Source organism: Mchenga conophoros, linkage group LG7, assembly GCF_057382185.1.
Source record: "Mchenga conophoros isolate Kocher_MC1m ecotype Shallow Benthic linkage group LG7, M_conophoros_male_GT1.1, whole genome shotgun sequence".
Taxonomy (NCBI): Eukaryota; Metazoa; Chordata; class Actinopteri; order Cichliformes; family Cichlidae; genus Mchenga; species Mchenga conophoros.
The window spans coordinates 41,883,549-41,906,397 of NC_140532.1; the positions used below are offsets into that span (position 1 = coordinate 41,883,549).

At 38.0% G+C, this 22,849-nt stretch overlaps 1 protein-coding gene and 2 long non-coding RNA genes across 8 annotated transcripts; all 3 read right to left on the reverse strand.

The window, feature by feature from the left end:
* Positions 1-23: 23 nt before the first annotated feature.
* Positions 24-2,165, reverse strand: LOC146570716 (uncharacterized). The gene is made up of 3 exons (XR_014893211.1): positions 2,109-2,165; positions 1,186-1,214; positions 24-756 (listed from the first exon to the last, which is right to left on the reverse strand). It is a non-coding gene; the product is annotated as an uncharacterized LOC146570716 (long non-coding RNA).
* An 8,580-nt stretch (positions 2,166-10,745) lies between these two features.
* LOC146570717 (uncharacterized) lies at positions 10,746-18,899 on the reverse strand. Of its 6 annotated transcripts, none has more exons than XM_085279339.1 (3): positions 12,603-18,899; positions 10,955-11,069; positions 10,746-10,838 (listed from the first exon to the last, which is right to left on the reverse strand). In XM_085279339.1, exons 1-3 carry the CDS (start codon positions 18,894-18,896, stop codon positions 10,780-10,782), a joined length of 6,468 nt encoding a protein of 2,155 aa, XP_085135465.1. In that variant the 5' UTR covers positions 18,897-18,899; the 3' UTR covers positions 10,746-10,779. The 6 variants fall into 6 exon arrangements, with proteins under 6 accessions (XP_085135465.1, XP_085135470.1, XP_085135466.1 ...); XM_085279343.1 differs by lacking the exon at positions 10,746-10,838 and adding an exon at positions 12,471-12,519 and having other exon boundaries at positions 10,965-11,071; positions 12,603-18,898; XM_085279344.1 differs by lacking the exon at positions 10,746-10,838 and having other exon boundaries at positions 10,936-11,071; positions 12,603-18,898.
* A 1,066-nt stretch (positions 18,900-19,965) lies between these two features.
* Positions 19,966-21,903, reverse strand: LOC146570718 (uncharacterized). Its single transcript, XR_014893212.1, has 3 exons — positions 21,870-21,903; positions 21,124-21,151; positions 19,966-20,695 (listed from the first exon to the last, which is right to left on the reverse strand). It is a non-coding gene; the product is annotated as an uncharacterized LOC146570718 (long non-coding RNA).
* Between the last annotated feature and the right edge of the window lie 946 nt (positions 21,904-22,849).

The following is a 22,849-nucleotide window of genomic DNA, read 5'->3' on the forward strand; positions in this document are numbered from 1 at the left end:
TAAGAGTGGCACAGAGCAGGAGATGTTTTCTTTGTCTTTATATTTCAGTTTTTATTTCTCAGAAACAGATGTCTTTGTTTGTTTGACAGTTTGTCAGTCGAGAGAATAATATGCACTCTCTTTATTGGCTTGGCACAACTTAGCAGCAAGCGCAAAGTGAAAAACAGCTAGAGAGAAAATTTAGAAGAGAGAACAGACAGAGCAGGAGAAACACGGCTGGGAAATCACAATCAAACCGTGAATTAGAGTTTTCTTTATTTGTTCAGTTTGTTCTCAGGTAGAGGCAATATGCACTCTTTATTGCTTTAATGGCTTGGCATTTTTCAGCAGCAAGCCAAGAGTGAAAAACAGGTAGAGAGAAAATTTAGCAGAGAGAACAGACAGAGCAGGAGAGACACGGCTTTAAATCAAACCGCAGAGTTTTCTTTGTTTGTTCAGTTTGTTCTCAGGTTGAGGCAAAATATGCACTCTTTATTGTTTTATTGGCTTGTGCATTTTTCAGCAGCAAGCCAAAGAGTGAAAAACAGGTAGAGAGAAAATTTAGCAGAGAGAACAGACAGAGCAGGAGAGACGCGGCTTTAAATCAAACCGCAATAAGATTTTTGGTTTGGCAAAATTTCTCACAAACCACAGGGTGAAATACAGATGGAAAGAAGGCAGAGACAACAGGTGGAGTAGGACAGAAGATAGAGGGGTTGGGGGGTTGGGATGTGAGATAGAAGACTGGAGATCTGGTCCTTGTTCTTCTTCTGCACACTGTGAACAAAAAACAAGAAAAAAAAATAATTTTAATAAAATTATATCACATGGTAATTGTATGAACTAATTGTGACTACTGAAAAAGGACAAAACAAATATTCAAGCTAAACTGTTGTCGGCTGCCATGTGCAAAAAGTTGCACAATTTGGCACTTTTTAAAAGAATAAATATTTAATTAAATTCAGCAATAATATTTTTAAATACAAATATGATTGAGTGAATTGTTAACTAATCACATGTAATGTGCAAAAATGTACGAAAAAAATATTTTAGCCCAATTGTTAAGCTGAACTTATGTGTCTTTATTATAAAAATGTGTTTAAAAGGTCTAGCACAAAGTTTGAACCCATCACTTTAAAGCTTATATTAGTCAGACTCTTTTTTTAAAAATTTGGTGTACTTCTCTAACAGTATGTGCACACCTACCAGGCAAAGCACAGATGTGAGTCAAGTTCCTGAAAGTGTAAGACAAGAAATAACATGTTAGTTGTCTGTACAGTGTTATCAGACTAACAAAAAAACAAAGCCCACACGACATGATACACTGAACTTATAGTCAGCAGGGTAATTATAGAGTAATATAGCACACCAGCTGATACAGCAGCCATTTTATAATTCAAACTAATTAACTGAAGTATTTATTTAAGTACTTATATAAGGCTACTGTTAGACTGTTACTAGCCTTAGCATCGCTGCTAACGCTAGCATTCCTGCTAGCGTTAGCACTTCAGTTAGTGTTAGCACTGCTGGTAGAACTAGCACTCTTACTTTTAAAACTGAGGCACAATGGCAATAATAAAGCTCATTTGTTACTTTTGTCTCACTGACCGCCAATAAATATCACAGGAATATCACAGGAATATTCTTTTTGTCAGTTAAAAACTGCTAAGGCTAGTGTTGGCACTATAGCTAGCGTTAGCATTGATGCTAGCATTAGCATCGAAGCTAGCATTAGCACTGCTACTAACAGCAAAAGTCATAAAGTACTCTTACTGTTAAAACTGAGGCACAATGGCAATAATAAATCTCATTTGTTACTTTTGTCTCACTGACCGCCAATAAATATCACAGGAATATCACAAGAATATTCTTTTTGTCAGTTAACAACTGCTAAGGCTAGTGTTAGCACTATAGCTAGCATTAGCATTGAAGCTAGCGTTAGCACTGCTGCTAACAGCAAAAGTCATAAACCTATATAAATGGTAGCAAAGGTTATTCTTTTTTTGCTTTCTTTATTCTTTGAACTCTGTTGAACTTTAAAAAGACTTGATATGTGAGTTTAAATGTCAAACATGTATTTTTACCATCATAAAATTAAAACCGTGCTGTACTGAGTGTATTGTACTTACCACAGCAGAGAGCAAAGCGGAATGACGGCAGTTGGTGCAGTGATTAGTTAAAGACTGATGAGGCGTTCAGGTGGTGCTTGGAAATTTGAGCATCAGTTTGAACATCAATAATGAGCATATATATTTCTCTGTCATACAGAGACAGAGAAAAAAATACACAAGACTCACCAGCATACAAATTGGTACTTTTTCTCTTTATGTCACTCATTCGCTTATACTCAGGAAAGAGGGCAACTGGCATTAAATTAGCAAATAAAAAGTATGTCATCTTGAACTGTTTTATGGATTTTATTTTAAGACTACTTTGAGCGTATTCGTGGGGAGATAAACTATACAGACTAAAAACAGAGACATTAAATGAGATTCGATTATTTAAAATGTGGGAAAATACACTACAGACAGGTAGATGCTGTGAGCTTTAATTATCCAGTCAGAAAAGATTATTTTAAAGTCATCAACTGACTAAAACTGCCGAGGTATGAAAAACCTGTGTGGAGAAGACAAGTCCACCAATACACAATCAACTTGAATTTAACAGGGCAATAATTCAGGGCTCTATTCAGTTAGCCTATATTAACTACTGACATACTGTTAATCTGTGGCAAAAGCCTGTCAAACCTGTCTTATTGTACCTATTGAAAAAGTTAATCTTACTACAACTGCTTAGATGTAACACACATTTTTGATTTAATCTTGGCAGAGTGAGAGAGAGCTTGTTAAGCAGGCAGGTGTGAGCCTGGTTGCTATAGTGACTGCACCCAAGGGCTCCATACACACGGACACAGACATGTGGACTGAAATGAATTAATTGCTGAATTTTGAGTTAAAAATTTTGAATGAGATAAAAAAACAAAAAAAACAACCTGAATTTAACCTGAAAACAACAGTGCTGAACTGCTAAAAGCTGAAGGTTACACAGAAGAAGAAGTTGGAAAAAAGCTGAAAATGTTTTAATTGTAAATTAGAAAAACCTAAGAAATGAGAAAAGAACATTTAGAGTCAGAAAACATCTGAAAGAATATTAAAAGGTCATATTCTTTGAATCACTGAATGACTCAAATGTGATCCCTCCACTTGGATCCACACAGTTTAAAAAGTTGACATCTCTGAGCTTTGAAAGACAAGATGTTGGAAAGAGAACAACGATGGCGACGTTTTGAGGGTAAAATGATGGCTTTAACACTGTGGACACAGCAGCAGTTGAAAGAGAAGTGTTTAAGATGAATCTTGGCAGAGTGAGAGAGAGAGAGCTCGTTAAGCAGGCAGGTGTGAGCCTGGTTGCTATAGTGACTGCACCCAATGGCTCCATACACACGACACAGACATGCACCTCACTTTTGCTGCTTAAAATGAACAGAAAAGTCAGGCCGAAACAAATCGTTCCCAAATGAAAAGTACATGTCGTACTGACAAAATTCTTTCACCGTGAGCGACAGCCATGTCTAGTCTACCAAATTCTCAGTTTTCATGCCTGTGGAGTTTATTATATGGACGTGGTGACAGTGTAAAGACACCATGCTCTTCTGATTTTCAAACGAACCTTCTGAGCCATTTTAACATTAGAGTCTATGGAAGAGTTGGAGGGAGGAGGCTGTGCATTGGTGACATTTATGGAAGAACCATAACACCTAGTACAATAGTAAACACATTGGATGAAAGAGGACAGCCATGGCTACGTTTTGAGGGTAAAATCATACCTGTAGAGCAAACGCTGCGGACACAGCAGCAGTTTTAAAAAAGATTTTAAGATTAATTTTTTTGCTCCTCTCACTCTAGCAGTTGAGCTGTCTCACTCTAGCCCCAACATTCCGTCCCATACACACCCATTATAAACTCTGAAACGGGTGAAAAAACATCATGAAACTTAAACTGGAACTGAAGAAAAAGTATAATAGATATTGAAAAGATAAATACAAGTTGAATAGTTGAATGTCTTGTCTTCGTTTTAAAGTTTGAATGGTGGCTCTATGTCAATGTATGTGGAAGTAGTAAGAGTTTAAAAATGAGTAAGTTGAATGAGGATTTGAAGGGTCTCCCCATTGAAATACATTATAAATTTTTGTTGAATAAAGTTGAATAAAATTAAAAATATAAATGTTAAAAATGAGAAAAATAGAAGCAATGTTGTCCAAAAGAATAGGAATCTAACGATGTTTGAATGGTTTTTCTAAGTTGAATGGTTTTGAAGGAGTAGGCTTTCAAAAAACGTACGGAATACAGAATAAAATATAATAATAAAGATTAGAAGAACAATACTGTGAATGCTTTTCAAGCATTCACACTAACTAGAAAGTGCATTTTCTGAAGAAACTGCAGTGTGAATGCTTGAATCTGAATGTATGCACTGAAATGAATTAATTGCTGAATTTTGAGTTAAAAATATTGAATGAGATTAAAAAAAAACAAAAAAAAAAAACTAATTTAACCTGAAAACAAAGGTGCTGAACTGCTAAAAGCTGAACGTTACACAGAAGAAGAAGTTGGAAAAAAGCTGAAAATGTTTTAAATGTAAATTAGAAAACCCTAAGAAATGAGAAAAGAACATTTAGAGTCAGAAAACATCTGAAATAATATTAAAAGGTCATATTCTTTGAATCACTGAATGACTCAAATGTGATCCCTCCACTTTGATCCACACAGTTTAAAAAGTTTAAATGCCTGAGCTTTGAAAGATACGGTGTTGGAAAGAGAACAATAATGGCGACAATTTGAGGGTAAAATGATGGCTGTAACACTGTCGACACAGCAGCAGTTGAAAGAGAAGTGCTTAAGATGAATCTTGGTACAGTGGCAGGCAGAGCTCGTTAAGCAGGCAGGTGTGAGCCTGGTTGCTATAGTGACCGCACCCAATGGCTCCATACACACGTACACAGACATGCGCCTCACTTTTGCTGCTTAAAATGAACAGAAAAGTCAGGCCGAAACAAATCGTTCCCAAATGAAAAGTAAAAGTCGTATTGACAAAATTCTTTCACCGTGAGTGACAGCAGCTTCTAGTCTACTGAATTCTCAGTTTTCATGCCTGTGGAGTTTATTATATGGACGTGGTGACAGTGTAAAGACACCATGCTCTTCTGATTTTCAAACGAACCTTCTGAGCCATTTTAACATTAGAGTCTATGGAACAGTTGGAGGGAGGAGGCTGTGCATTGGTGACATTTATGAAAGAACCATAACACCTAGGACAATAGTAAACACATTGGGTGAAAGAGGACAGCGATGGCTACGTTTTGAGGGTAAAATCATACCTGTAGAGCAAACGCTGCGGACACAGCAGCAGTTTTAAAAAAGATTTTAAGATTAATTTTTTTGCTCCTCTCACTCTAGCAGTTGAGCTGCCTCACTCTAGCCCCAACATTCCGTCCCATACACACCCATTATAAACTCTGAAACGGGTGAAAAAACATCATGAAACTTAAACTGGAACTGAAGAAAAAGTATAATAGATATTGAAAAGATAAATACAAGTTGAATAGTTGAATGTCTTGTCTTCGTTTTAAAGTTTGAATGGTGGCTCTATGTGAACGTATGTTGAAGTAGTAAGAGTTTAAAAATGAGTAAGTTGAATGAGAATTTGAAGGGTCTCCCCATTGAAATACATGGGAAATTTTTGTTGAATAAAGTTGAATAAAATTAAAAATATAAATGTTAAAAATGAGAAAAATAGAAGCAATGTTGTCCAAAATAATAGGAATCTAACGATGTTTGAATGGTTTTTCTAAGTTGAACGGTTTTGAAGGAGTAGGCTTTCAAAAAACGTACGGAAAAATAAAATATAACTAGAAAGTGCATTTTCTGAAGAAACTGCAGTGTGAATGCTTGAATCTGAATGTATGCACTGAAATGAATTAATTGCTGAATTTTGAGTTAAAAAATTTGAATGAGATAAAAAAAAAAAAAAAAACAACCTGAATTTAACCTGAAAACAAAAGTGCTGAACTGCTAAAAGCTGAAGGTTACACAGAAGAAGAAGTTGGAAAAAAGCTGAAAATGTTTTAATTGTAAATTAGAAAAACCTAAGAAATGAGAAAAGAACATTTAGAGTCAGAAAACATGTGAAAGAATATTAAAAGGTCATATTCTTTGAATCACTGAATGACTAAAATGTGATCCCTCCACTTGGACCCACACAGTTTAAAAAGTTTAAATGTCTGAGCTTTGAAAGACAAGATGTTGGAAAGAGAACAACGATGGCGACATTTTGAGGGTAAAATGATGGCTTTAACACTGTGGACACAGCAGCAGTTGAAAGAGAAGTGTTTAAGATGAATCTTGGCAGAGTGGCAGAGAGAGCTCGTTAAGCAGGCAGGTGTGAGCCTGGTTGCTATAGTGACCGCACCCAATGGCTCCATACACACGCACACAGACATGCACCTCACTTTTGCTGCTTAAAATGAACAGAAAAGTCAGGCCGAAACAAATCGTTCCCAAATGAAAAGTACATGTCGTACTGACAAAATTCTTTCACCGTGAGCGACAGCCATGTCTAGTCTACCTAATTCTCAGTTTTCATGCCTGTGGAGCTTATTATATGGACATGGTGACAGTGTAAAGACACCATGCTCTTCTGATTTTCAAACGAACCTTCTGAGCCATTTTAACATTAGAGTCTATGGAAGAGTTGGAGGGAGGAGGCTGTGCATTGGTGACATTTATGAAAGAACCATAACACCTAGGACAATAGTAAACACATTGGATGAAAGAGGACAGCCATGGTTACGTTTTGAGGGTAAAATCATACCTGTAGAGCAAACGCTGCGGACACAGCAGCAGTTTTAAAAAAGATTTTAAGATTAATTTTTTTGCTCCTCTCACTCTAGCAGTTGAGCTGCCTCACTCTAGCCCCAACATTCCGTCCCATACACACCCATTATAAACTCTGAAACGGGTGAAAAAACATCATGAAACTTAAACTGGAACTGAAGAAAAAGTATAATAGATATTGAAAAGATAAATACAAGTTGAATAGTTGAATGTCTTGTTTTCGTTTTAAAGTTTGAATGGTGGCTCTATGTCAACGTATGTGGAAGTAGTAAGAGTTTAAAAATGAGTAAGTTGAATGAGAATTTGAAGGGTCTCCCCATTGAAATACATGGGAAATTTTTGTTGAATAAAGTTGAATAAAATTAAAAATATAAATGTTAAAAATGAGAAAAATAGAAGCAATGTTGTCCAAAATAATAGGAATCTAACGATGTTTGAATGGTTTTTCTAAGTTGAACGGTTTTGAAGGAGTAGGCTTTCAAAAAACGTACGGAATACAGAATAAAATATAATAATAAAGATTAGAAGAACAATACTGTGAATGCTTTTCAAGCATTCACACTAATAATAAAGATTAGAAGAACAATACTGTGAATGCTTTTCAAGCATTCACACTAACTAGAAAGTGCATTTTCTGAAGAAACTGCAGTGTGAATGCTTGAATCTGAATGTATGCACTGAAATGAATTAATTGCTGAATTTTGAGTTAAAAATATTGAATGAGATAAAAAAAAACAAAAAAAAAAAAACGAATTTAACCTGAAAACAAAGGTGCTGAACTGCTAAAAGCTGAAGGTTACACAGAAGAAGGAGTTGGAAAAAAACTGAAAATGTTTTAAATGTAAATTAGAAAACCCTAAGAAATGAGAAAAGAACATTTAGAGTCAGAAAACATCTGAATGAATATTAAAAGATCATATTCTTTGAATCACTGAATGACTCAAATGTGATCCCTCCACTTTGATCCACACAGTTTAAAAAGTTTAAATGCCTGAGCTTTGAAAGATACGGTGTTGGAAAGAGAACAATAATGGCGACAATTTGAGGGTAAAATGATGGCTGTAACACTGTGGACACAGCAGCAGTTGAAAGAGAAGTGCTTAAGATGAATCTTGGTACAGTGGCAGGCAGAGCTCGTTAAGCAGGCAGGTGTGAGCCTGGTTGCTATAGTGACCGCACCCAATGGCTCCATACACACGTACACAGACATGCGCCTCACTTTTGCTGCTTAAAATGAACAGAAAAGTCAGGCCGAAACAAATCGTTCCCAAATGAAAAGTAAAAGTCGTATTGACAAAATTCTTTCACCGTGAGCGACAGCAGCTTCTAGTCTACTGAATTCTCACTTTTCATGCCTGTGGAGTTTATTATATGGACGTGGTGACAGTGGAAAGACACCATGCTCTTCTGATTTTCAAACGAACCTTCTGAGCCATTTTAACATTAGAGTCTATGGAAGAGTTGGAGGGAGGAGGCTGTGCATTGGTGACATTTATGAAAGAACCATAACACCCAGTACAATAGTAAACACATTGGATGAAAGAGGACAGCGATGGCTACGTTTTGAGGGTAAAATCATACCTGTAGAGCAAACGCTGCGGACACAGCAGCAGTTTTAAAAAAGATTTTAAGATTAATTTTTTTGCTCCTCTCACTCTAGCAGTTGAGCTGCCTCACTCTAGCCCCAACATTCCGTCCCATACACACCCATTATAAACTCTGAAACGGGTGAAAAAACATCATGAAACTTAAACTGGAACTGAAGAAAAAGTATAATAGATATTGAAAAGATAAATACAAGTTGAATAGTTGAATGTCTTGTCTTCGTTTTAAAGTTTGAATGGTGGCTCTATGTGAACGTATGTTGAAGTAGTAAGAGTTTAAAAATGAGTAAGTTGAATGAGAATTTGAAGGGTCTCCCCATTGAAATACATGGGAAATTTTTGTTGAATAAAGTTGAATAAAATTAAAAATATAAATGTTAAAAATGAGAAAAATAGAAGCAATGTTGTCCAAAATAATAGGAATCTAACGATGTTTGAATGGTTTTTCTAAGTTGAACGGTTTTGAAGGAGTAGGCTTTCAAAAAACGTACGGAAAAATAAAATATAATAACTAGAAAGTGCATTTTCTGAAGAAACTGCAGTGTGAATGCTTGAATCTGAATGTATGCACTGAAATGAATTAATTGCTGAATTTTGAGTTAAAAATATTGAATGAGATTAAAAAAAAAAACAAAAAACGAATTTAACCTGAAAACAAAGGTGCTGAACTGCTAAAAGCTGAAGGTTACACAGAAGCAGAAGTTGGAAAAAAGCTGAAAATGTTTTAAATGTAAATTAGAAAACCCTAAGAAATGAGAAAAGAACATTTAGAGTCAGAAAACCTCTGAATGAATATTAAAAGTTCATATTCTTCTAATTGAAATGAACTTAAAAGAAGAACAAACATTCTGCAGAAAATACAAACTTTAATATACAGCATGATGTTTTTCAGACATATACACATGTGTATATCATGTTTAATAGTATTACATACATCAATTTGTTTTGTATGTCATAGAAAATAACATAAAAATCTTAAGTCATATTTTACAGCTTCTTTCTGAAAAGGACTGGTAGAATAAAGAAAAATAACTAAATTAAATAACTAAATAAAAAATAATGAGCAACATATGAAATACATGAAAATTCAACTTTTAAAACCACAATCCTGAACCTTTAAATTGTGTTGGTTTCTTAGAACATGGCTGAACAGCTGTTTCTATCGGTCTACTTAATCTTCTGATCTGTCTACACATCTTTTTATTACTCATTCTTTTTTATGTTTTAATGTAAACAGAGTCCACACAGTGGTAAAAGAGAACTGTATAGAGATTTGTGAGTAAACTCAAATGAAAGCCTAAGGTGGTGACACAGTTTAACACATGCAAATAATCAAATAAACACATTAGTCCTTTTTGTGAACATGGATAAATAAGTATCAATACAGCATTGTTCAGCCATGCCACTAAATGCTTTTTTACACATTGTTTTAACCTGGGCTCAGACACAAAGTCCCAAATTTAGTTAGTCCCTGACTTTGAGTTGTGGTTATGACTAATTATTATACACAAGTCTTTATCTATCTGAACTCTAAGGACACAAATATGAAAAAACCTATACTTACCAGCTGATACCCCACACTACACACTAGGTGTGCCATGTGACCTGAAACTTTGGTACAAAATCATCATAATCATTCTGTTAACACTGTTTTTTAACACTGTTTGTGTTGCTGTTCAGCAGTTTAAAATGTTTTAGATTGGATTACATGGAATGAATTTGAATTTTCTTGGGGGTTTTTGTATGTGTTTCGTTCTCAGCAGATTTTTTCTTCCATACTGTTGAATTCCAGTTACCACATTTCTGGTCATATGACATCCCAAGTGCCCACTTAAAAAAATCCCCACAGTTAATTCAACATTAAAACAAAATAAAAAAATGTTAAATAAATAAAGGTTTGCTCTGTGATGAAATATTAAATAAGCATACATTGTACAGAGCACTAACAATGAAAACAATCCTTTAGCCTGTTGATCAGAGAGAGGCAGTCATTATGTCCATTTAAAACCTGTAATCACAGAGCACAATGTTTCTGTGAAACTATGAAGTCCCATATGATCCTCATCACGTCCAGTGACTTCAGAGTGGATCCTCCCTGTCATCCGGCCAGTGTTTGATGTGTGGCAAGCAGCACAGAAGCAGGATAGCTGAGGACTTTAAAAGAAGAGCAGAAAACGGGAACATATGTAGTTGTAAATGTAAATATCAGTGATACTTGTCTTGTCAAAGGGAATAAAATAATGAAAATGTTAACTTACACATTCATTTAGGGAGGATCTTGACACTGCACAGAGGAGGCACAGTCAGTCTGACAATGATGGTGATCTCCAGGGATGTTTTCCTGCAGCAACATTCCTGCCAACTGGCCGTGTGATCCAGAGTAGTTGGTTTGTAATGAACAGAAAGGTGTATATGTTAGGTAGTGTGCACTCAGAGCTGGTCCTAAGAAACAAACACATCCTGTAATAAACTGAATACCTGTAGTAGTGCTGCTGCAAATATGAAGCCCTTCTATCATGAGTGGTTTCAAAGAAGGTGTTTTGGAGGCTCGGTCACAGAAACTGTGCAGTCTGTTCAGTCCTGAGTGTCTCAGCTCTGATGGGGATGGATCACAGAGGGAAACACCTGAGTACAGACATTACAATACACTCTAACACTCCTAAGGTCAAGTGAAAACACAATTTAAACACTTTACAAAGAATGAATACATGTTTTCATGGAAATTATGTCATTAACCCTTTTTGTTGTGAGTAAATCTCACCGACTGCTTGTGGGACAAGCTAGAAGGAGGACTTATCACAGAATGTCTCCTGTGCTCCAGATGTGAAGTCTCACGCTCTGATCGTACGGCGATGAAGATGGTGATGATGAAGCCTCTCTGATCTGTGGCATTACAGTTTCTAGCTGCTATGTGCTTCACACTGTTGGATCTTACATGTGAAGCTTGGAGAAGACACAGGAGGACTGTGTCTCTCTTAAAAAAGAAAAAGAAAAAAGGAAACCTAACACCCTCCCCCCCCTCAGCTCCCACCGTAAACCCCCCCCACTCAACTCCCCAACCTCACACCATCCAATGTCTATACAAATGTAGGGTATCAGCTGGTAACAGAAAGCAAGTGTAACATATGCACTACATATGTAACACTGCTGAAACATTTCTGGCCAGAAATGTGCAGTTATCAACCCAGACCCACTCTGATGATTGCACTGGCCGAAACATGATAAAAGCTCATAAAAATGTATGTTTCATCGAAAGATTTGTCCAAAAATATAATCGTATACTTTTGAAAAAGTTTAAAGTTTATAACAAACCAAAATAATAACATTTTTGTAAATAGTATTTCAAAATAGAGGCACACATAAAGTGGCTTAACTGTCATTATTGCTGTAATTAGGTTTGTTTGTTTGTTTGTTTGTTTTTTTAAAAAGCAACCTTTAGTCATTATTGTTCTCTCAGAAACAATGAAGAAGCTGTTGAACATTTATGTGTTGTGTAGGCAATCCTCTGGTCCACCCTCCCTCCCTCCCAGCCACAGTGAGACTGGGGCAGCCTGGCAGGATGTTGAAGCCTGGCTGCAGAGAGGATATGCCTACACTATTCATTTTAAACTGCTATATTTGATTTTTCTGACATTTATAGGTTACTGTTAGTGAATTTTAGATTTTCTGTAATAAATAAAATTGTCATCTTTTACTGATATCATTACTTAATTCATGTAATTGTATTTTATGTAAACAATTCAAACATTATACTGCAATGCAGGGCGTCAACTTTTAAATATCGCTCTACTTTCTTAAGTCATTCAAAAATATAGAAATTACTTACTGTATTCAAAGATCTAGATCATGAATCATCACAGGACAATACACAGTATACTGGGTCATGGTAACTATGGTATGTCTTCATGACTCCAGAATGGAGACATCGATCTGACTGAGAAATGAAAATTAGGTCAAGCAGTGTGTTCTTCTCTGTGGTAGGGGCAGTGATGACCTGTGCGTATCCCCTAGACTCAAACAGCTCCAGGATTGGTTTGTTTGCACTGGATAAAACATTCTCATTAAAATCACCACAAACTATGATGGGATGACAGTCCATGATCTCCAATGAGTCTAATAGGCTTACCAGGTTTTTCAGGAATGGCCTCAGAGTGTAGTCTGGAGGTCTGTATACAACTGCAATCAGAGCACTGACTGGTGCTTCAACCTTTAAAGCCAGAAATTCAAGGTCAGTTACATTATGGATGTACTGTTTTTCATGCACTTGAATGTCACTTTTCACATAAACAGCAACTCCACCACCACTTCTGTTTGCCATCTGGGGAAAGTTTGTGTAGGACAGGTGTCTGTTGCGTTTGAACAAATTGTAATTTTCCAAGTGGAGACTCTCTGCGACAAAAGAGCCCCGCAGGTGTGTTTCTGTTAGGCACAAAACATCTGCTAGACACAATTCATGGTGACTTTTGATGTCATTAATGTGAGCTGGCAGTCCCTCTGTATTATGATGAACAATGGTGAAAACCTCTGACCTGCTCAGTGTTTGCCTCACGTGTAGAAGAGGCATCATGTCATCAAGGTTGGCTTGTCTCATGTTCTCAAGCGCTGCAGTGATTTCTGGGTTGGTGAATATTTTTTTCTCTTCCATATCAAGAAGATACAGTCCACTGAGAGACGTCACTCTACTGACAGCTACGTAGGCCATGCCGGGCTCAAAAATGCTCTTAAGAGAGACAACAGCTGATGTAGTTGTCATACCCTGTACCTTATGTATTGTACATGCAAAGGCCAGCTTCACTGGGAACTGTCTTCGTACCACTCCTTTCTGCTTCAGATTCTCCTCTGCTCTCTCAATGTACACCATGTCGTCTGCTGGTGTGCGGTTATTCTTTCCAGATGTCTCATTATCCATTTTAAGTCCAAGCTTGATGATGTGTTGGTCGTTTTCAGAGTGAACTACTCTAAGTAGTATTCCAAAAGCTCCATTAACCAAACCATTTTGTATGTCAATGTTTCTGGTGAGCATGACACGAGCTCCTTCTGCAACTTTCAGTGTGTCTGGTAACTCGTTTTTACCTCCTTTCAACGGTCTGTCTTGAAGTGCCATTCTGCCAGTTCTAGGATCTTTTCTATAATCATCTGCATGGATGTCAATGATATGAGTGTGGAGCAGAGCCAGTGTTGCAGAGTTGTGTGCATCCACTTCTTTATTAGTTGCAAAAATGTGCAACGCATCAGTTGGACAAAGGGCTGGTTCAGTTATGGCCTGTGACAACAAATTTCTATCTGCTTCGCAAAGCTCATCCAACTTTCCTTTCACACGAATTCTGTTCAGCATCTCTGCAAAGACAACATCATCTTTCTGACGCATAATCTCAGTCAGAGTGATCATCTGAAAATGCTCCCGCCACAGGTCGATCTCGGACGGGTCGTGCACACAGAGAGGTTTAGACTGTCGCACTGGGGGTAGCTGATAGAAGTCTCCGACAGCAATGACTGACATGCCTCCAAAGGGTCTCCGAGTCCCTTTGATCTGTTTGAGTCTTGCATCTACATATGCAAACAGATGTCTTGACACCATAGACACTTCGTCAATGACGATTATTTCAGCATTCAAAAGTTCTGATCTGACTTCATCCAGCTGATTGCCAAGTCCCTGAATGGGAGGTTTTAAGCTTCTAGGCAGCTTGAGAAGAGAATGCAGTGTTGTTCCAGAAATGTTAAAAGCTGCAGTCCCAGTGAAAGCAGTTAACAGGACAGTGGGTTTTGATATGTCAACGTCGTCTGCATATCTGGGCACTTTGCTCAGTATCTTAGATGCTTCTGAGTAGATGCATTTGATAAGATGTGATTTTCCTGTTCCAGCACCACCATTAATATAAAAGAAAAACTGCTCTGGATTTAGAGCACAGACTCTTTTAATGCACCAGTCTCTAACTGCATAAAATATGCAGGCTTGCTTCTTGTTCAGATTCTGAAACATCTGACGTAACAATGTGGGATCAATAGCAGGGGGTTCCCTGATGGCTCTGACTTCTGTTGAAGCATCAGCCTGACGGCTGTAGTCGGGCACATCTTCCTGTTCATTTTCATTGTCTCGCTCTCTTTCTTGTTCAACAAGTGGCAACCTTACGAGATCTGATTCAGGTGCCAGATTACACCATTCGTCAGTCACACCTCTGTTCTGCTCATATTCCTCAACAGCGCTCTCGATCTCCTCACTGTTTTTCTCATATTTTTCTCTGTTTCTTTTGACAATGTGTTGCACGTACTCAAGACGGTCAGTACCTGGCAGCTGTACACAGCCAGCACCATAGAAAGCCTGATAGGTTGGCAACGATGGTGTTTTCAGTTCGTGGTCTGAACGATGAGGAAGGTACAGTTTAAGCAGTCTTCCGTAATATTGCTCTGGATGTTTTTCTTGTGAGCAGCGGTGAAATCTGATGATAGCAGGCTTATTGTTTTTGCGCCTTTGCACAAACCCCATCTCATTGAGAAGGGGCAAAACATCTTTACCTTTTTTCTGTTGGCCATAGACAATCCTGCAAGTAGCAGCAAAGTCTGCCATGCACATCTCCTCATACTCTGGTGTTTCAGGTCTGGCTTTGTATTTGTCATTCAAAGATGTCATCCAAACATTGGAAGACTCAGGTGTTGTGTTGTCCAGAACTGACAGGGGACGACTCATTTTCACAGGATTATCATCAGTTGGAATGAATATTACAGCACGTGAGCATTGCTTCATGTGAAGACCACATGCACGAGCAACACACTCCTGTGCACTGATCTCTCGCTTCTTTGAATATGCCTGCATGACGGCTCTCATTTCATCGCACTCATTTACACTGTCCTTATGGGAGTTCTCAATGACAGTTTTCAGGTACTCAGATAGCCCGCCCTCTTTTTTTGATATATATTTCATTAAATAATTTGCAGCACCAAAAGCATCTAAAACAAAGCTTATGTCGATATTACTGTTCCAGGCTTCAAGCAGATGTGGATTATAGCCGTTTATCCAAGAGTCTTTTGGATCACGCTTTAGTATGATCGTACTCCTCATGTTCATTTTATTCAGGTATCTCTCATATTCTGCATGTGTCAACTTGCATCTTTCCAAGAGCTGCTCTAAACTCATGGAAGCAGTTTCAGGTTCATTCAGCAGCTGGTTCAGTGGTCTGAGCTTGTTCTTTGCCGTTTCTACTTCCAGTGCATCATCCTCACTGGGTCTTGTGATCATTGTCTCATTGCAGGGTGGTTTGGGAAAACCAAAACGGCACCCGGAGCTTAAACTCCTAAAGCACGTCTTTGTGTGGTTCTTACTGTGTTTTTGCACTTCTGTTACTTTTTTGTACAGTTCAGGTTGTTTATGTGGATCAGGCAGCTGAGCTGTGATGTATTTGTTTATAAAATCAAGAACAGTTTGCTCATCATCCTCCTCAAACACAGGAGCACCTTCTACCCACAGGAGGCAGTGTATGTGTGGGCTTCCTCTGTGCTGAAACTCAACTCTGTAAAAGTAGTCAATGACTTTGCCAAGTGGCTCTGCGGGAGATAAGAGTAAATCTCTGAATAATGCTTCAACTCTCTTGTCAAACATGCGCATTGTTGTGACAGGATTGCTTCTCAGGATGTCACACTTTGCTGACCAGTCGAGTCCTTCAAAATTCACTTGTTCACCTTGCTGCCTTGTTATTGCCTCGATCACTTCAGGCCAGCGCATTTCAGCAGCTGAAAATGTGCAAAAGAACGTGGGAGTTCCCAACTGTCTGATCATGGCAAAAAGATCTCTTGTTGTTTTCTCCCAATAGGCTGGGGTTCCTCTCAGAGGCTGCATGAATCTCACTGCATCTTTATTTCGCACCAGTTTCTCCACCTCGTGTTTATCTTGTAACATGCCTGAGGTTATTTTTCTACCATCTCTGGTCAGAGGCTTTGCCTTCCTTAACTGTACTGTCATGCTGGATGTAGCCAAGTGTATTTCAGTCACAAACTGTGCAAAGAATAAATAGTTTGTGTCTTTGGCAAAACGATCATCAATGCAGAAAAGTCTTGATTTGAAATACCCACTGGGGGATACTTTGATCAGCCTTCTTTCATCAAGTGTGTTTTGGCCTGTAGGAAACTGCACAGGGAAGGCCATGGCCTCCAGTTTAGGTGTTTTGAAAAAACTTATTGGATTGTTTCTCTCTGCAGGAGCAACAGAGTAGATTCCTTCACTGAAACATAATATCTCCTCAGCCACATCAGGGGGCTGCAAACAGGACTCGAGTGCAAAACCACCATTAGTCAGTCCATCTGCTTGCTCTGAATCATCTCTCATCTGTTCATGCGATTGTTCACCATCACAGGGTAACATGTCAATGTCCTGTTCATTTATATTTTGTGCTTCACTCAGTGCATTTTTCTCACAGCTGTCAATTTCCATTAAATCAGCCTCATCATAATCGTCCTCATTCATGTTTTCATCATCATCATCCTCATCATCTTCATCAGGAAGAGTTGGATCACACAGCTCAGCATCATCTCTGATGCTCACATCCTTATACTGTGGATGAATCTGCTTGAGTTTATGCAGTGCTTGCACAAGTTTAGACCAGCTTACAGTCTGAAACAGCTGATGACCTTTGTAAGACAAGCGTCTCTTCAGTTTCACTCTGATCACCTGAGAATTAATTCTCAATCGAGGTAGTGTTTCAACAGTTTCCTGTACCTCTGATGGGACACAGACCACATTTCCTCTAATTGCTCTTTGTCTGCCTTTGGGAAGAGGAATGATCTTGGCAAATGGTATGCACTTGGCTATGAGATGTCTCTCCAGTATGTTGAGATCAGAAAGTTCAGCTGGAATATCAGCAAGATCCAACTTATTGGCAACAGCAAGCGCTGGCATGGATCCATTTTTAAGATGATCGTGGCAGGTGTGACATATCCACTCTCTCTTTCTCTCATCAGGCACTTTGCACTGCTCATTTCTGCAGTTTTCATCACAAACATGAACAAACTTTCCTGTCAAACATGTTGCAACTACATGTGGGTTTTTGAAATACTTTGACCTTGTGCAGGGTCGCACTTGGTTTGGAAATGAAGCCTTGAAGCATACAGTACATGGGTATGATGGTCCAGCTTTGATTTGTGATTTGAACACAGATATGGCCTCGTTGATCACACTGTTGTCACTCTCTTGGGTTTGTCTGTTCACCCATCTGTATTTCCTTTTTATTTTCATTGCACATCTCATGTTGTGCATAATCCTGAATGCAAGATTACTTTGATACCTGTCTCGCATTAGTTGTTTCATTAGTTGTCTGTGTCTTACTCTGAATGCATTGTCACGTGCATAACGCTGAGTCACTCGAGATCTCTGTCTCTCTCTGAATTCAGGGTTTTCTTGATACCTTTTAGTTATATAGTTTTTTTGTTTTTGTCTAAATTCAGCATTGTCACAGTAGCGTCTTTTAATATATTGTTGTTGTTTCTTTCTGAATTCATCGTTCTCACAGTAGCGTCTTTTAATATATTGTTGTTGTTTCTTTCTGAATTCATCGTTCTCACAGTAGCGTCTTTTAATATATTGTTGTTGTTTCTTTCTAACTGTAGCATTCTCAGAAAAACGTTTTTTAACATATTGTTTTTGTTTCTTTCTGAATTCATCATTTTCACAGTAACGTCTTCTAATATATTGCTGTTGTTTCTGTCTGAATTCATCATTTTCACAGTAACGTCTTCTAATATATTGCTGTTGTTTCTGTCTGAATTCATCATTTTCACAGTAACGTCTTCTAATATATTGCTGTTGTTTCTGTCTGAATTCATCATTTTCACAGTAACGTCTTTTCATATACTGTTGTTGTTTTTGTCTAACTTCAGGATTGTTTTTATATGTCTCGCTTGTGCAAGATTTTTTCTTTTCTTTGTAATCTTTATTTGAAGCATACTTTTGTTGTTCTTTCCTTTTTTGGTTTTCTTTTCTCTGATTTCTGGGTTTCTCTGATGCCATTAATCTTCTTTTCATTTTGTTCCTTTGTTGTTTATTAACTTTTTTCAGTTTTTGTAAAACTATATCAGAAAGGTCACAGGCAGCAACATTTGTTATGGCAGCATTTGATTGACATGAAAAAGCATCACTTGATGGAAGGAAACTTAATTCACTGCATAGTTCTTCAGTTGGTATATTAGGAGGTTCATTCTGATCTTCATATGATGTGAACTGAGTCATGTGGACTTCTTTTTGTTTCACCAGTGGCGTACAAATGGACATTTGACAAAAGATATTTTCAGTCGGATCAGTGGTTGTGTTTCTCCTTGGAGTAGAGGGGTTTGCTTCATCAACAGTTGCATCAGAGTGAGTAGGTGCCACAGCAGTGGCAGCTGTTGGTCTGCAGACTGTGTCTGTGATAGTATCACTCAGGTTGACTGTGCTCATACTGTAGAACTGCACAGGCTTCAGTTCATAGTTACAAGAGGGTGATATCTCCATCATTTTATAAGAATCTTGGATCCTCTTAATCATGTCACTGAGGAGTGTGAATTTCAGCATCACTGCTGTACCACGATTACGTGACTGTAGTAATAGAGGAAGACCACTGGGTGTTCTGGAGTGTGGATCAAAGAAACCATATTTGCCTGATGTGGATCTGAACACTGCGATACACAATCCACTCATAATCAATAAGGCATACTGCACATCTGACAACAGGCAGCTCAGTCCTGCTTCTAAGCTGAGAAAGGTATCTACTGCTTCCTCTGGAGGTTCTTCAAATGTCCCATACCGGGAAGGCTGTGTCATGTCGACATCATACATAGACCAGCGAGCATCAACTTTGTCTGGCAGCTCATCGGTTGCCAAATGAATATTTTTAGGAAATCTTTTCTTGGCCTCTTTGTACATCACATCACCTTTATCCAAGACCAGATTAAGGTCAGCTGTAGTCATGTTTTCATTCTCATGAAGGAATGCAAGAAATGTGAGTGAGTTGCATGTGCACTGCTTGTTTCTGGAGTCTCCATATTTAGGATGTGCCTGGCTGCGAGATGCACAGACAAGTGTAATAGAGGGCTGGTTTTCAAGGTTCACTCTTTCTGCATGAGATGGTCCAGCCACATCACTGTGACAGCCTCTTTTCAAAAAGTCAGCATAACCCACCTGTGGGGCACTTGACACCTCATGTTGTTCATTAACTTTATGCTGCAGTCCACTCTTTACAGCATCAGCATAAGATACCTGTTGTACATGTGCAGGAACATGTTGACCTGCCTGTTTGACACTGTCAGAATTGGTCTTTGTAGACACACTGTCTTCTGCAGAGCTCTGAGGAAAATCAAACTCAGCTTGTTCACATGTTGGTACTTTTTGAAACTCATGAAACTTTTTCCAGCGTTGTTTTGCAGCTTGTGACTTTTTCTGCTTCCTTGGCATTTTCACACACCTGCAAGTGTTTCTTAGTCTTTAGAAAATATGTTCACAAGATAAGAGTGGCACACACCAGGAGATGTTGTCTTTGTTTTTATATTTCAGTTTTTATTTGTCTTAAACAGTTGTCTTTCGTTTGACAGTTTGTTCTTCAGTTGAGAGAATATTATGCACTCTCTTTATTGGCTTGGCATTTTTCAGCAGCAAGCCAAGAGTGAAAAACAGGTAGAGAGAAAATTTAGAAGAGAGAACAGGCAGAGCAGGAGAGACACGGCTGGGAAATCACAATCAAACCGTGAATTAGTTTTCTTTGTTTGTTCAGTTTGTTCTCAGGTAGAGGCAATATATGCACTCTTTATTGCTTTAATGGCTTGGCGTTTTTCAGCAGCAAGCCAAGAGTGAAAAACAGGTAGAGAGAAAATTTAGCAGTGAGAACAGGCAGAGCAGGAGAGACACGGCTTTAAATCAAACCGCAGATTTTTCTTTGTTTGTTCAGTTTGTTCATAGGTTGAGGCAAAATATGCACTCTTTATTGCTTTGTTGGCTTGGCGTTTTTCAGCAGCAAGCCAAGAGTGAAAAACAGGTAGAGAGAAAATTTAGCAGAGAGAACAGACAGAGCAGGAGAGACACGGCTTTAAATCAAACCGCAATAAGATTCTTGGTTTGGCAAAATTTCTCACAAACCACAGAGTGAAATACAGATGGAAAGAAGGCAGAGACAACAGGTGGAGCAGGACAGAGGATAGAGGGGTTGGGGGGTTGGGATGTGAGAGAGAAGACTGGAGATCTGGTCCTTGTTCTTCTTCTGCACACTGTGAACAAAAAACAAGAAAAAAATTATTTTATTAAAATGATATAACATGGTAATTGTATGAACTAATTGTGACTACTGAAAAAGGACAAAACAAATATTCAAGCTAAACTGTTGTCGGCTGCCATGTGCAAAAAGTTGCATAATTGGGCACTTTTTAAAAGAATAAATATTTAATTAAATTCAGCAATAATATTTTTAAATACAAATATGATTGAGTGAATCATTAATTAATCACATGTAGTGTGACTACAAAAATGTACGAAAAAAATATTTTAGCCCAATTGTTAAGCTGCACTTATGTGTATTTATTATAAAATTGTGTTTAAAAGGTCTAGCACAAAGTTTGAACCCATCACTTTACATCTTATATTAGTCAGATTATTTTATTATTTTGGTCTACTTCTCTTACAGTATGTGCACACCTACCAGGCAAAGCACAGTGTCAGTCAGGTTCCTGAAAGTGTAACACGAGAAATAATACGTTAGTTGTCTGTACAGTGTTATCAGACTAACAGAAATACAAAGCCCACACGACATGATACACTGAACTTCTAGTCAGCAGGGTAATTATAGAGTAATATAGCACACCAACTGATACAGCAGCCATTTTACAATTCAAACTAATTAACTGAAGTATTGCCACTTATGTAAGGCTACTGTTAGACTGTTACTAGCCTTAGCATTGCTGCTAGCGCTAGCATTCCGGCTAGCATTAGCACTTCAGTTAGTGTTAGCAATGCAGCTAGCGTTAGCATTGCAGCTAGCGTTAGCAATGCTACTAGCGCTAGCACTCTTACTGTTAAAACTGAGCCACAATGGCAATAATAAAGCTCATTTCTTACTTTTGTCTCACTGACCGGCAAGAAATATCACAGGAATATTATTTTTGTCAGTTAACAAGTGCTAAGGCTAGTGTTAGCACTATAGCTAGCGTTAGCATTGTTGCTAGCATTAGCATTGTTGCTAGCATTAGCATCGAAGCTAGCGTTAGCACTGCTGCTAACAGCAAAACATCATAAACGTATATAAATGATAGCGAAGGTTATTCTTTTTTCTTTCTTCTTTGAATTCTTTTTAACTCTGTTGGACTTGATATGTGAGTTTAAATGTCAAACATGTATTTTTTCCATCATAAAAATAAAACACTGCAGTACTGAGTGTACTGTACTTACCACAGCAGAGAGCGAAGCGGAATGACGACAGTTGGTCCAGTGATAGGTTAAAAACAGATGAGGCGTTCAGGTGGTGCTTGGAAATTTGAGCATCAGTTTGAACAGCAATAATGAGCATATACATGTCTGTGTGTTGGTCTCTGTGTGTGACAGACATAGAGAGATAGAGGGAAAAAATACACTATACTAGTGTACAAATTGGTACTTTTTGCCCAAGTATAAGCGAATGAGTGACATACAGAAAAACAGGGCAACTGGCATTAAATGAGCAAATAAAAAGTATTAAATCTTGAACTGTTTTGTGGGTTTTATTTTAAGACTACTTTGAGTGTATTCGTGGGGAGATAAACTATACAGACTATAAACAGAAACATTAAATGAGATTAGATTAGTTAAACGTTAGTTAAAAGGTGGGGAAATTAACTACAGACCAATAGATGCTGAGAGCTTTAATTATCCAGTCAGAAAGGATGATTTTGAAGTCATCAACTGACTCCAACTGCCCAGATCTGAAAAACCTTTGTGCCAATCACAATGCTCTACTTAGTTGGCATATACTAACTAGTGACAAACTATTAATCTGTGGCAAAACCCTGTCAAATCTGTCTTATTGTACTATTGAAAAAGTTAATCTTACTACAATCTAACATTTTTAGGTTTAACCTTGGCAGAGTGAGAGAGAGCTCGTTAAGCAGGCAGGTGTGAGCCTGGTTGCTATAGTAACTGCACCCAATGGCTCCATACACACGACACAGACATGCACCTCACTTTTGCTGCTTAAAATGAACAGAAAAGTCAGGCCGAAACAAATTCTTCCCAAATGAAAAGTACATGTCGTGTTGACAAAATTCTTTCACCGTGAGCGACAGCAATGTCTAGTCTACTGAATTCTCAGTTTTCATGTCTGTGGAGTTTATTATATGGACGTGGTGACAGTGGAAAGACACCATGCTCTTCTGATTTTCAAACGAACCTTCTGA